The sequence below is a fragment of the Abramis brama genome (assembly GCF_963993115.1).
Source record: "Abramis brama genome assembly, chromosome: 2".
Classification (NCBI taxonomy): Eukaryota; Metazoa; Chordata; class Actinopteri; order Cypriniformes; family Leuciscidae; genus Abramis; species Abramis brama.
The window spans coordinates 57245169-57257942 of NC_139964.1; the positions used below are offsets into that span (position 1 = coordinate 57245169).

A 12774-nucleotide genomic window follows, 5' to 3' on the forward strand; every position below is an offset into this window, starting at 1 on the left:
AAGATGCGCAAAAAGACTGCAGTGTTTGAACAAAACTTTTGAAGGAAGGAATCGGTATACGCACTGACCTGGCTATGTTTTAACTTATTAACTGTCTCTCTCGTTTGAGCACGTGACTGCTTTGGAATAAAAGTTTATTATAATTGGTTGGACCCATTGGACGAATATAGGCCTTTATCTGTAAGCCTAAAGAACAGAGGCTAATGAATCATCTCGTTCGAAGTGAATGGACCGCAGATAGCCTAGACATAAGGAGGTTATTCTAAGTCGTAAGCTATATTATAGGGCTGTTATTGTCTGTTTCTATAGCCTACCAAATAGGCCTAGATAGCCTATTGTCTTACAGTTTTCTTAATAAATAAATGTCTTCTTTGTTGTAATGTGCGGGATGGTTGTTAAACACTCTTTCTGAAACCTCTTACAAAGACTTGCTTCGATCATGAACAAATCGGTAGTGTTAATGAATCAATGACTCGTCAAGTGTCGCCACCTACTGGTGAAACCAGTTCACACTATAAGGTTTAACAGGTTTTTAAAAACTTTTTTTTTATTTATTTATTTATTTATTTTTTACAATTGCTAGGACACATTTCTCAATACTTAGGTTACTTTTTCAAAACTCTTCACAGTTCTCCTAACCAACTTTCAGCTTGACAGCAGTTAATTTCACATTCAAAATGCACTAAAACGATAGGCTACCTAAATCCTTCATATACATGTCTCAAATCAACTTGTTCTTCCATAACAATGGCAACTTCTTTACAATCAAGAATGACACTCTCTACTGCTAATGTGTATGGTCAATATTGGCATTACAGTAGGCTACAAGTTTCCTAAATAGGTAATGGAATTGAAAGACTAACTTGTGTAGGTGTTAAGTTACATCTAATTGCTTTATATTATTTTAATAGTATTTGATTTTTTTTTTTAGATTCAGAATATATTAGTGTAGCTATTAGAGTAGAAATGGTGCAAATTTCTGTCTTATTCATTTTTGTGTTGTGCTAGGCAGGGGCGCCGCTAGGGGGGTGAAAGTTAGGACGATTCTAAGGACCCACCACTTTTGGGGGCCCCAGAGATCGAAGATGGGATGGGTGCGGTAGGGGTATGGGTGCGGTTTAAACTTAAGTTTATCAGTATGATACAAGAGTATGATAAGAGTTGATATCATACTTGACAAGAGTATGATACATGCAAATTGACCCATAAAAAATAAATAAAAACTAGTTTAATAATACCACATAACAGCGTGATAAAAATTTAAATAGAACGTTATTGTCCGTTGGTATAGACACTGATATAGTTATCGTTCTTTCTTGGTGTCAAAGGGCCTCAACTGCAGAAACTGCCAAGCAGTGAACGAATCTTTTGTAAACAGAACAGATTCAAAAGATTCGAGTCACTTGAGAGATTAATCAAAATCCCTGTTCAGTCTAGCTTTGGTGCCTGTGTCTCCTCCTTTCAGTTTTGTTTCTCAAACAGCATGGAGTTTAATGAACATTTCAGGACTGCAGAAGTGTCCCGCGAACAACACTGCAAACTGCATCTTCTGTGAACAGCAGACATACACCACTATGCGAGCAAAAGCTATTATTTTATATCACTTCGTTGACATCTAGTGGCTGCCCATCATGTCTTACCAAGTTTACTTCACTGGACCGCTTTCATTGATTAAGGAAGTAATAATTATTTGACTGTATTCTAATCTTACCCGATAGTTTTTCTCCACAGCAAGACTGATGTGTTTTGTCATGCGAATCCAAATAAAACTAATATAATCCTTCGGGCAATGCAATGCGCTGCTCGATTTTCATCCAATCAGAGAGCAGAACTTTTTGATTGGCACTTGAATTATCCAATTGAAGCTTCGCTCTCTTGAGGTATGATGGATCTTAACAACTGTGATTCCTTTAGTAGGGCTCTAGTGGTTTCACAGAGTTGTTATGTGTGGACAGGAACGAAAACTTTAAAGAATAATATTTTTTTTTTACTGTACTATGCCATACAATGATTGTCTGAAGATCATCTGTTCAACCAGCTTAAATGAGTAAGTTGTTTTAATTCTACTTTCTTTTATTTTGAGTTATAAAACTACTTTTAATTTCAGCCCAGTTATCAGGTTTATCAAAACATATTGAATTATATATATGTATGTAATATGTATAACTCTGGATATATAGCCTATATATATATATATATATATAGAGAGAGAGAGAGAGAGAGAGAGAGAGAGAGAGAGAGAGAGAGAGAGAGAGAGAGAGAGAGAGAGAGATTAAACAGTTTACATACACACATTTGTTAGAAATGAGTGTAAGTGAGGAAAACCCGGTATTCTCTGTAAACGGTACATCTCTTCACATTATGTTTGTTGTCCTTTAGGTGAGATGGACATTAATGCCTGTCCACCACCATCTCCTGAGACTCTCATGGAGGATAGAGCTACCCACAAACGTCTCAACCCCCCTGTTCCATCCACCAAATCCATTCCTGGCACTGAGACGGCTGGCCCGCCGTTCTCCAATTCTGGCAGCCCAGACCGACCCTCTGAATCCCCTTCTTTAACTCAAGATACTACATTAAAACACCCTAATGTTAAAACCTTTCCAGCCAAACCAACACCAGTTAAACCAACCCCTGCATCAACACATATCTCTAAAACTACTCCAACAATGCCAGCTCCATCATCATCATCATCATCATCAAAATCAACACCATTAATATTATCTTCTCCCAATGACCCATCTAAATCCAGCATGACCATTTCTGCTGATCCTACTCCTCCTGAGGGTTCATCGTCCACCACCAAAACACCTGCAGCGGGCTTAGGTAAAATCCCCCGTCAACGGAGCTTTTTGGCTGCAGCCCAAAAGGTGATTATGCAGGAGAAATTAAGAAAGGATGAGGAGCAATCCAAAGATGAAGAATTTGGTAAGTGAAGCTTTGCATTATAACTAATACATTTAAAAATAATGCTAAAAGACAAATGTGATGACTTGTTTATTTCTTTGTATGATACAATTTCAGTATGATTTCCAGTTTTCTTTGTCGCATTTGACTTTATGAATCTATTTCTTAACATGTTGAAACTCACTTATTTTGTTTGATATTTTTAATGTACCATTTTAATTGTCGTTTCTTGATATACATTCAGTATGCATTACACTAAAGGAATGCATCTGACCTAGGGTCACCAGTGGGTCATGCTTGTGTGTGTGTGTTTTTATCTTCACCAAGAACATAAATCCTATTTTTAGCACAAACCAATGTGCTTCTGAGGAGACTAAAATCAGAGGAATATACATTTATTTACTCATAGTCTGGTTTGGTTTTGGCCAGTAATTTCAGAAAGTAATGGATATGTCAACCCTGAAGCATGATGATTAATAACTTGCGATTTTCATTCAGATGCAATTAATATCTTTGGGATTATACTGGGGCCATACATTAAATCAGTGACGAAGAATCAAGTAATACAATTGGCAGGAAAATATTGATAAACTATATGTTCAGTAAAATGTCTTTATCTTTTCGGAAATACTTAAGTCCTTGTTTCCACTCATTCCATTTGAATTGTTCGGTAACTTTAATCAACATTAAAGCATGATCAGACTATTACAGTAGGACCACATTATTCACCATGGATCTGTAGCACAGATGAGCATAGTTCATTTATTTAGAGCGACATAGGATAGTTGTTGATTCATTAAAACTTCAATCAGTTTAAAATCATGTAAAATTGATGTTAACCTAATTTTAAGTCACTCTTATCTCTCCTAGATGATATGGATGAAGAGCTAACTTTTGAGGAGCTCCTGGAGAAAGCTGAAGCTGGAGACCCTAGAGCACAGAGTAGAGTGAGTACTTGAAAACTTAAATAATATTAAAATAATCATATGGAATATCATGACAATGTGAAATTGATTACTAAATACGACAATTTATTAGAACTTCTAAAATGTGAAAGTGGACTGAATCCTGTTCGGCAACTGGATTTCTTTCTTTGAAGAGCTCGAAATTGGGTTAAGCACACACAACTATCACAGTTAATACTTATAAATTGACTGTGATCAGTGATTCAGTGAACATTGTGTCATGGTTTTGGAACTGATTGTGATGGTATTGTTGGCTTTGTGCGAAGCTGTTCTTCACTGGCCTATACAATGCAATGAGTTTTTGTAATATTATAGCTATACGACTTTAAACAATCTACAGTGTATTTTGAGGTACGGATTCAATTCTGTAGTGATTTTGTCTCGCCGTGGCTGACAGCATGTCCTTTCTGGTGTTGTCATTAGTGTGTCTATTTTCAGCTTTCTGGAAGATGAGCCCAGCCTCAATATAACTCAAATGCTCCTGCATGCATGTAGGCTACACATTCTCACACAGTCAGAGCAAATGTGTCTGCAAATACAGACTCTGCTGACACATACTGTAAACACGTACATTGAAAGATGAGCCCTGACTTTTCTTTGAGTAGCCTACTCTACTTCCCCTTTCCTCTAAAATGAATTCCACACATATACCTTTTCTCATTCATATTTGATTCATTAGGATCAAGATAGCAGGGCATAGAGCATGATAGGAGATGGAGATAAGTCTAGTAGATGGGCCAAATATTTGACAGCATAGTTCAGTTTCTGTTAATGATTTTGCACTAATCTGTCATGGTGTTGGTAAAGGCATACTTTAAAGCTCTTACTATGGTTTAATAATACCGTGGTTTAACATTTAGGCTAAGATTAGATATGGTTATACGATACTCTGTCTAGCTTTGAGTCTCTGGGAAATTAGGCCACTTATTATTGTTCATCAAAACATGGTACTGGGACTGATGGGTAATGTAGTCAGCTGTGCATAATGTTGTAATCTAAGCAAACTGCACTCAAAAGATATTTGTGTTATTATGCTCAAAAGTTATTGAGGTGTTTCTAGAGGTAAGCAGTGACATTTAACTCTCACAAAAAGGATTTTTGTATTGCGTTGTATTTATTTATAATGTGTATTATTTCATGTGTTTGCTGTAGCTTGGTAAACACTACCTTAAACTGGCAGAAGAAAAAGACACAGAGACAAATAACCAAAAAGCTGTTGAATGGTTGGTGAAGGCAACAAAACAAGGTCGGAGAGATTCTGCCAAACTACTTCAGAAATGCTGGATCCAAAATAAAGGTGAGGGGAAGCAGAAAGAACAAGGACCTCTGAGAACTTGCCTTCAATTAAATCAATGTAATCTGAAGATTTGTTGAAACGTTCATTGATACATTTTTTATAATAATCACATATGGATTATTTTTTAATTTTCTACTGGCAGGCATCACACCAGAGAACACACAAGAGGTGAGAAAGCTGTCCTCAGAGAGTAAGTTTGAACAGGCAGTAAGGAGAGCAGCCATGACCATGTATTGGAAACTCAATCCTGACAGAAAGAATAAAGTAGCCATGTCTGAGATGCTGGAGAATGTCAGCCAGGTCAATACTGTACCAGGTAATTCATTTCTTTCTTTTATTAATTTTATGCAACGGCAGTATTTTTCATTCATGTTTACCTTAAAAACTGAAACAAGTGGCATTTTGACCAAATGTTGATTTCTAGGAGGCTTATATTTTTACATAAACATGAACGGTAACACTTTACAAAAAGTTAGTTCGTTATTTTAATAATGTAGTAAATGTTGAAGTTAACATTAACCAAGATTTTAGAAGTATTTTTTATAGTTAGTTCACGTTAAAGGTATAGTTCTGCGAAAGAGGATTAGGGCCAGGCAATAATAAAAAAATAAAACCATCTCGAGATTAAAGTCATTATAATGCGAGATTAAACTCGTTAAATTTCGAGAAAAAAAGTCGAAATACAATCTTGAGAATAAACTCATTACATTTCGAGAATAAAGTCGTTGTGTTTCGAGAAAAAACTCGTTCAATTTCGAGAAAAAAGTCAAAATACAATCTTGAGAATAAACTCATTAAATATCTACAATAAAGTCGTTGTGTTTCGAGAAAAAAACTCATTAAATTTCGAGAAAAAAAGTCGAAGTAATCGTGAGAATAAACTCATTAAATTTCGAGAAATAAAGTCGTTGTGGTTCGAGAAAAAAAGTCGAAATGAAATGTAGAGAATAACGCATTCGGTCAGAGTTCATTGCATTGCATAGTTCATTGCATTAAGTTAAAGCTTTTAATCTCACATTATAATGACTTTAATCTCGAGATGGTTTTATTTTTTTATTATTGCTTGGCCCTAATCCTCTTCCGTAATAGTTCATCCAAAAATTTAAACAGATTTAATTTAGACTTTTATTCACATATAAATATTGATCAGCGAACATAAACAGAAGCTCAACTGAACCTGCTCGACGAGCAAGAACAAACCTCATTGGCTCTAGAGGAAGCTCAGTCGTGCTGCGTAACACAGAAGAACGAACCTCATTGGTTCTCGCACGTGAAGCAAACAAGCTTGAGCGAACACACAACTGATGTGTGAGTTGATGAATGTTTATGTGAATAAAAGCCTAAATTCAATCTGTTCATCATATAAAGCGATAGTGTCTCTTCAGAAAATTTTGGTCTAAACCGCTCAATTCATATGGATTGGTTTTACGATCTCTTTATGAACATTTCGAAGCATCAAAGTTTCAGTTGCGTAGCTGTCAATGGAGAGACAGAAAGCTCTCAGATTTCAACAAAAATATCTTCATTTGTGTTCCGAAGACAAATGAAAGTCTTACAAATTTGGAATGACACGAGGGTGAGTAATTAATGACAGAATTTTCATTTTTGGGTGAACTATCCCTTTAACTAATGTTAACAACTGAAACCTTACTGTGCTACTGAAATAAATGTAACATGTAAACTTGTAGTAACTCTTAATGACTTCTGTTACAGGTGAAGCTTCTGTATGTGGTGTAACACCCAGCATCTTTTCTCAGAGGAGAATTCTTGAGACAATGGTGTCTAATGAATGTAAGTGTACATACTGCATATGTGAATGTAAATACAATACACTGGATCTTGTTCTGAAGGATGGTGATAACAAAAAAGTCTTCTTCCTTCTACAGCTGGCTCTAAGTATGTGAATGCGGAAGATTTTGTGGAGATGACAAAAAAGTTCACAGAAGGCATTGCGTGCACTCCCACACAGAGCACCTCAAGCGTAGATGCAAAGGGAGAGGAGACTTTAAGGAAAAGTGATGCAGCCTCATTTGATACAGTGAGTTTTTTTTTATTTTCTTCAAAGTTGTAAATTAAATAAAGATTATTGGAGATTGTTTTACAACAGTGGTTCCCAAATCTGCGTACCCTTAATACTGCACATTTTTGATGTCTCTCTTACACACATCTAACACACATATTTGAGATCTTGGGCTGCATCCGAAATCGCATGCTTTCTTGAGTATGTACTTATTTTGAACAAGTTTGCGAGCGCTAAAAAAGTATGTTATATATAGTATGAATCTGTGTAGTATGAATGTAACCCGGACATACTACATTCGCCATGTTGCCACTGTCATGTGACCTACCAGCTTCAGTTGTGTCGCTTCACTGCCATTCACAAATCCTCTCCCGTGGCCTCATGGGATAGTAAAGTGTCCATCGTATGCGCACTTCAGAATCTCACCGGAAGAAGTAGGTCATCCGGGTACTTTTTGCCTACTCTCTTATGAGTACTGTGAATTCAGACATACTTCTTTTGTCGCACACTGGAAGTATGCGATTTCGGATTCTTTACTAATGAGCCAATGAGTTGAATCAGGTGTTTGATTAGGGAGACATCTAAAATGTGCACTGCAGACGGTACTCCAGGACGAGGATTGACATTTTTTATAATAAATTTAATGTTTAATTCAGTGTTTGCTGTTTCTTTGTATTGTATTTATATACTTGCAAAATCTGAAAATTTGCTAAATTCCTTCACCAATTTTTTTCAATGTATGGAAGAAGACTTTTCATATAACAGCAATTTTTCAAAGCATTGATTAAAATAGGTGTTTTATAAATATATAACCATTTACATGTCCTTGAGAAATGCATTTAAAAGATATAATTTCCTCACCTTGATGTTGTTCCAATTCCAAACCTGTATGACTTTCTGTCTTCTGTGGAAATCAGTTTTTGACCATATAATGAAACTCAATGGGGTTCAAAACGACACTGGATCCCATTGATTTGTATGGACAATTTTTTTTTTATCCCGAAATATATCTTCTTTTGAGTTTTGTTTGGAATGACATGAGGGTGAGTAAATTATGACATCATTTTTTATTTTGTGTGAGCTTAAAGTTCCACCAATGGGAGTTTAATGCAAGCTGCTAAAATCAGCTGCTAAATGACAGCTTGCTACTTGTTTATACATCAAAATAAAATCTTTGCAATGGTTCCAAAAGATCTTGAAGAGTAAAAAAGTGCTACTGTTTTCATGCAGAAAAAAAATGAATTGGCCTCCGCTGCTCATAAGCGTCATCGAAAGTCTAGTTGGGGAATGACGAGCAGTGGGATGATGCTGGCTTCCAGACGCAGCGGTGCGATGAAGAGAGCCCTGGACATAAAAGCCCACTTCTTGGTGAAAAACAAATAAACCAAATTTATATACAAATGTTTGCTTGACAGCCACCATTGATGTAGCTATTTATCAAACTTCAGTTTGACACAAATAAAATATCACTCTTGTAATGTCCTTCCTTTCCCTGCAGGGTCTGCAGTACCCCCTCCATGCCATTATTGAGATGAAGGAACATTTAATTGACTGGGCATCTCGTGCTGGCGTCCAATGGCTGAGCACCATCATCCCAACACAACACGTCAATGCTCTTATCTTCTTCTTCATCATCTCCAATCTCACCATTGATCTGTTTGCCTTCATCATCCCGCTCCTCATCTTCTACCTCTCCTTTATCTCCATGGCCATCTGCACACTGAGAGTCTTCCAGAGCAGCAAAGGCTTGGAGAACTTCCGTGCCTTCACCGCCCTCCTCACACGCTTCGAGCCCACCTTAGACGTGGAGCAAGCCGAGACCAACTTTGGCTGGAACAACCTGGAGCAGTACCTCTACTTCATGATATCCGTGTTCTTTGTGATCTTCACTTTCCCAGTTGCAGATAAAGGCTGGATCCCATGTTCAGAGCTCTCCACGGTAGCCATCTTCTTCACAGTACTGAGCTACATGAGCCTGGGCCCGTCTACAGCAGCGTACGCTCGAAGGGCGTTCATCATCGAGGTGGCTTCATCTTTGTGTGCCTTGACCAACAGGTTGCCAAAGGAAATGGTGATGGCCAGGATGCTGGGACATATTTTCACAACCATCCCTCTAGGAGAATCAGTGGTGGTGGAGCTCAGTGTACCCTGTGTGCTCTACATCTACCTTTTCTATTTGTTCTTCAGGTGAGGGGACTGGTTTCACATAAACATAGTTAAGGGAATGTATATACTATACATTCTATTGGATTGGACAGGGGTTATTATCATTAACTACATCCAAAACCAAAACTACTATAAACCTTTTTGTTAATTAAAAATAAATCTGAAATAAAATTAAATATAAATATTGGATAAAAAACTAAACAGAAAATGTAATGTGTTGCTTTGGCAACTAAGTTTAAGTTAAAGCTTGTAAATTACTAACTGGAAATAAATAAATAAAAACTAAAACTGAATTAAAAAAATAAATTATAACGTAATAGTAATAAAGTATTAAAAACCAAAGCACATAACAAAATGACTAAACAACAAACAAAAATTGGAATGAAAAAATAAAATACTAATTGAAAATACCAATAAACACTATAAAAGTAGATAAATAATAATAAATAACACTGGATTGGATGCAGGGGAACCATTTGCACTGTCTATAACAAAGAAATTGTTATTTAGACATTTACTTTTTTATCAATTTAAATGTATAGATTTATACTCTAATTTTTCAATATTTATGTAAAAATCACACATGCATTTATTTTTCATCGAATGTTACTGTTTTAAAAGAAAACAATTTTTTTTTATCTATGATTATATCCAATATTATTCCAGCAAATATTCCGTTTAAGAAATAAATTGCAATAATTACTGGAATTACTATAAATATACAAGAATTAATAGAAAGTTTTGCTGTAAAAGGAAGGCAACAAAAAGTATGTACATTATTTAAAAAAAAATGAAGTATAGCGCTGACCCAAACATGATTTTAATATTATAATATAATATTCATTTTAATATTATATATTATGATATTGGTGCTTGAATATGATGACCATACCTAACTGGATCTCTTTTTTTTGGCCTTTATAGTATGGCACGCATGAGGGGATTCAGAGGGACGTACTGCTTCCTGGTGCCGTATCTAGTCTGCTTCGTGTGGTGCGAGTTCTCCGTGGTTCTGCTGCGGAATTCCACCATCATCGGCCTTATCCGCACCTGTGTCGCCTACTTCCTCTTCCTGTTCGCATTACCTGTCTTAGCTATGGGTCTGATGGCGATGCTGCTGATTCAGGTGGTCAAGTGGTTCCTGGAGCTCGAGTTGACTAAAATGCTGGTGACGCTGGCAGTGTGCGCCGTCCCAGTGATGCTGCGGCTTTGGACTCGATTCAGCCTCTCCATTCTAAACGTCTTCCGTTCCATCACCGACAGAGGCCCAGTGAAACTGATCCTCCTGTGCATCACTACTGTGATTTTTCTCTGCGGCGTCTATGTCTATAACGCTGAAGGTCTGAAGGTTTATAACTCCACACTCACCTGGCAGCAATATGGTACACTGTGTGGCCCACATGCCTGGCAGGAGCACGGGATGGCTCAAACACAGCTCCTCTGCAGCCATCTGGAAGGCCATCGTGTCACATGGACAGGAGTGTTCCGTCGTGTTCGCGTTGCTGAGAAGGAGAACGGAGCACAGTCTGTTATAAACATTCTACCGGTGTTCATGGGCGACTGGTTGCAGTGTCTCTACGGTGAGGTTTATCCGAAGTGTGAACCAAAGAATAATACGTCTCCGGTTGTGAATGTCACGGACGTCGTCCCAGAACCTGTCAACACCACAATGCTGTTCCTCCAGCAGGAAGAGGACGAGCTCTGTCGAATAAAGGAATTTGCTAAACACCAATGCCACGTTAAGCGCTTCGACAGTTACCGCTTTGAGGTGACGGTCGGCATGCCGGTGGATGGGGTCACAAAACTCGACGATCCGGCAGCTGACATTCTCCTAATGGCAAGCCACGAGTTTAGACAGGTGCTTCTTAACCTCGACCCAGGCAGCATGGTAGAGTTCAGCACAAAGCTGGAAGGGAAGTTGGGTAACAAACTACCTGCATTTGAACTGAAAGCCATTCACTGTCTGGACTGCAGCTCCTCATTGGTGCCTGAGGGACGACAGGTCAAGATTGAGCGCAACTGGAGGAAAACCATGCTGAAAGCCATTAAATTTGCATTTGACTTTTTCTTTGCTCCGATTCTTTGTGCTAGGATCAATGTGTAAAAAAAGAAGTGGAAGGAAAGATGAGAGATGTGTAAATCTGAATCGCAGTCAAAGTGATTGGAGATTTTTCCTATGGGATTTTTCTAGGATTTTTACTAGGATGAATTTGACGATTAGAACTCCAAAAACAGTTTGCGCATTTTTTTTTTTTTTTTTTTTATATATTTAATGATACATTCTTATATTGAATCAGAGATCTTGTATTATTGTTGTGGCATTGAGAAAATTATAATTTTTTTAAATATTAGGCCGATACCCCTTTTCTGTTGCTTTGATATTCAATCGGTTAACACCTTAACTTTCATTAGTCACAAACATTTTGATGCATCCATAATCCATGTAAAATACACTGAAATATGAGTATTATTAAGATTCATGACAGTTCTATTTTTAAGTACATTATAAAATGCTTTGCATATCAGTAGTTGTTTAGTTAGTTGTTTTATCCAATGAGTTTAAAGTTTTTCATTCCATATTTTATTCACCATTTTTTTTTAGTAAGCTTTGCTCAAATTAAAATCCAACATGTGCAAGATGCTGAAAAACTGAGATGTTTATATAGAAAAACAATTAGAAATCAGTGCAGCAGAAAAACTAGCCTCTGTGAAGGGCGTAGTTTGATATTTCTAGGTATTTCCTTGCTTTTTTTTTAATATTAAACCACCAGATCTATGTAACCACCAAATTTAATCTAAGAACCACCATTTCTGACCTTTATTTCTTTTCAAAGCTTCAGAAATTCAGTCTGACCTTTGCAACCCAAATGATTAAAGCACATATCAAATGATTACGATCCATGTGCAATGGATCTTTATTCACATTTTTTGATGTTTTTGTTTCAAACTTATATTTGTCATGAATAAGAATGCATGGAAAAACTTTTGTTTAGTATTTAGAATATCTATCAAATGAAGTGTGTTTCTGTAAACATGAGCCTTTTAAATGTTTGTGGGTTTTTTTTTTTAATTGTCTACATTATTCATAAAAATCTACATACACCCACACAGCATGTTCTAACTTCTTTGTTGTTACTTTGTTGAATGGAAAAGCAATCTTCACTGAGATATTTTCCTTAAAGGTCCTATGACAAGTAGATGTAAAACCTGTTTACAGTATCTCTGGGATTATGTTTTTATTTTTGTGAAAATGTGAAAATGAATAAAATAATATAAAAAAATCACTATATGCATGTCAGATTTGTGTGTACATGTTTTTCTATCCCGGTGGGGACTTCAACCTGAATGCACACAAACTCATGGGGACTTGTGTCACAGTGGGGACCTAAATTAAGGTCCGCATGGGTACACAAGCTTAT

General features: G+C 36.7%; 1 protein-coding gene across 1 annotated transcript; it reads left to right on the top strand.

The window, feature by feature from the left end:
* The first annotated feature begins 1713 nt into the window (after positions 1-1713).
* wfs1a (Wolfram syndrome 1a (wolframin)) lies at positions 1714-12651 on the top strand. Its single transcript, XM_084107031.1, has 10 exons — positions 1714-2047; positions 2380-2928; positions 3778-3854; positions 5025-5169; positions 5312-5485; positions 6883-6960; positions 7056-7207; positions 8420-8557; positions 8688-9376; positions 10280-12651. The coding sequence occupies exons 1-10, from the start codon at positions 2044-2046 to the stop codon at positions 11457-11459; spliced, it is 3186 nt and encodes a 1061-aa protein (XP_083963157.1). The 5' UTR covers positions 1714-2043; the 3' UTR covers positions 11460-12651.
* Positions 12652-12774: the final 123 nt, after the last annotated feature.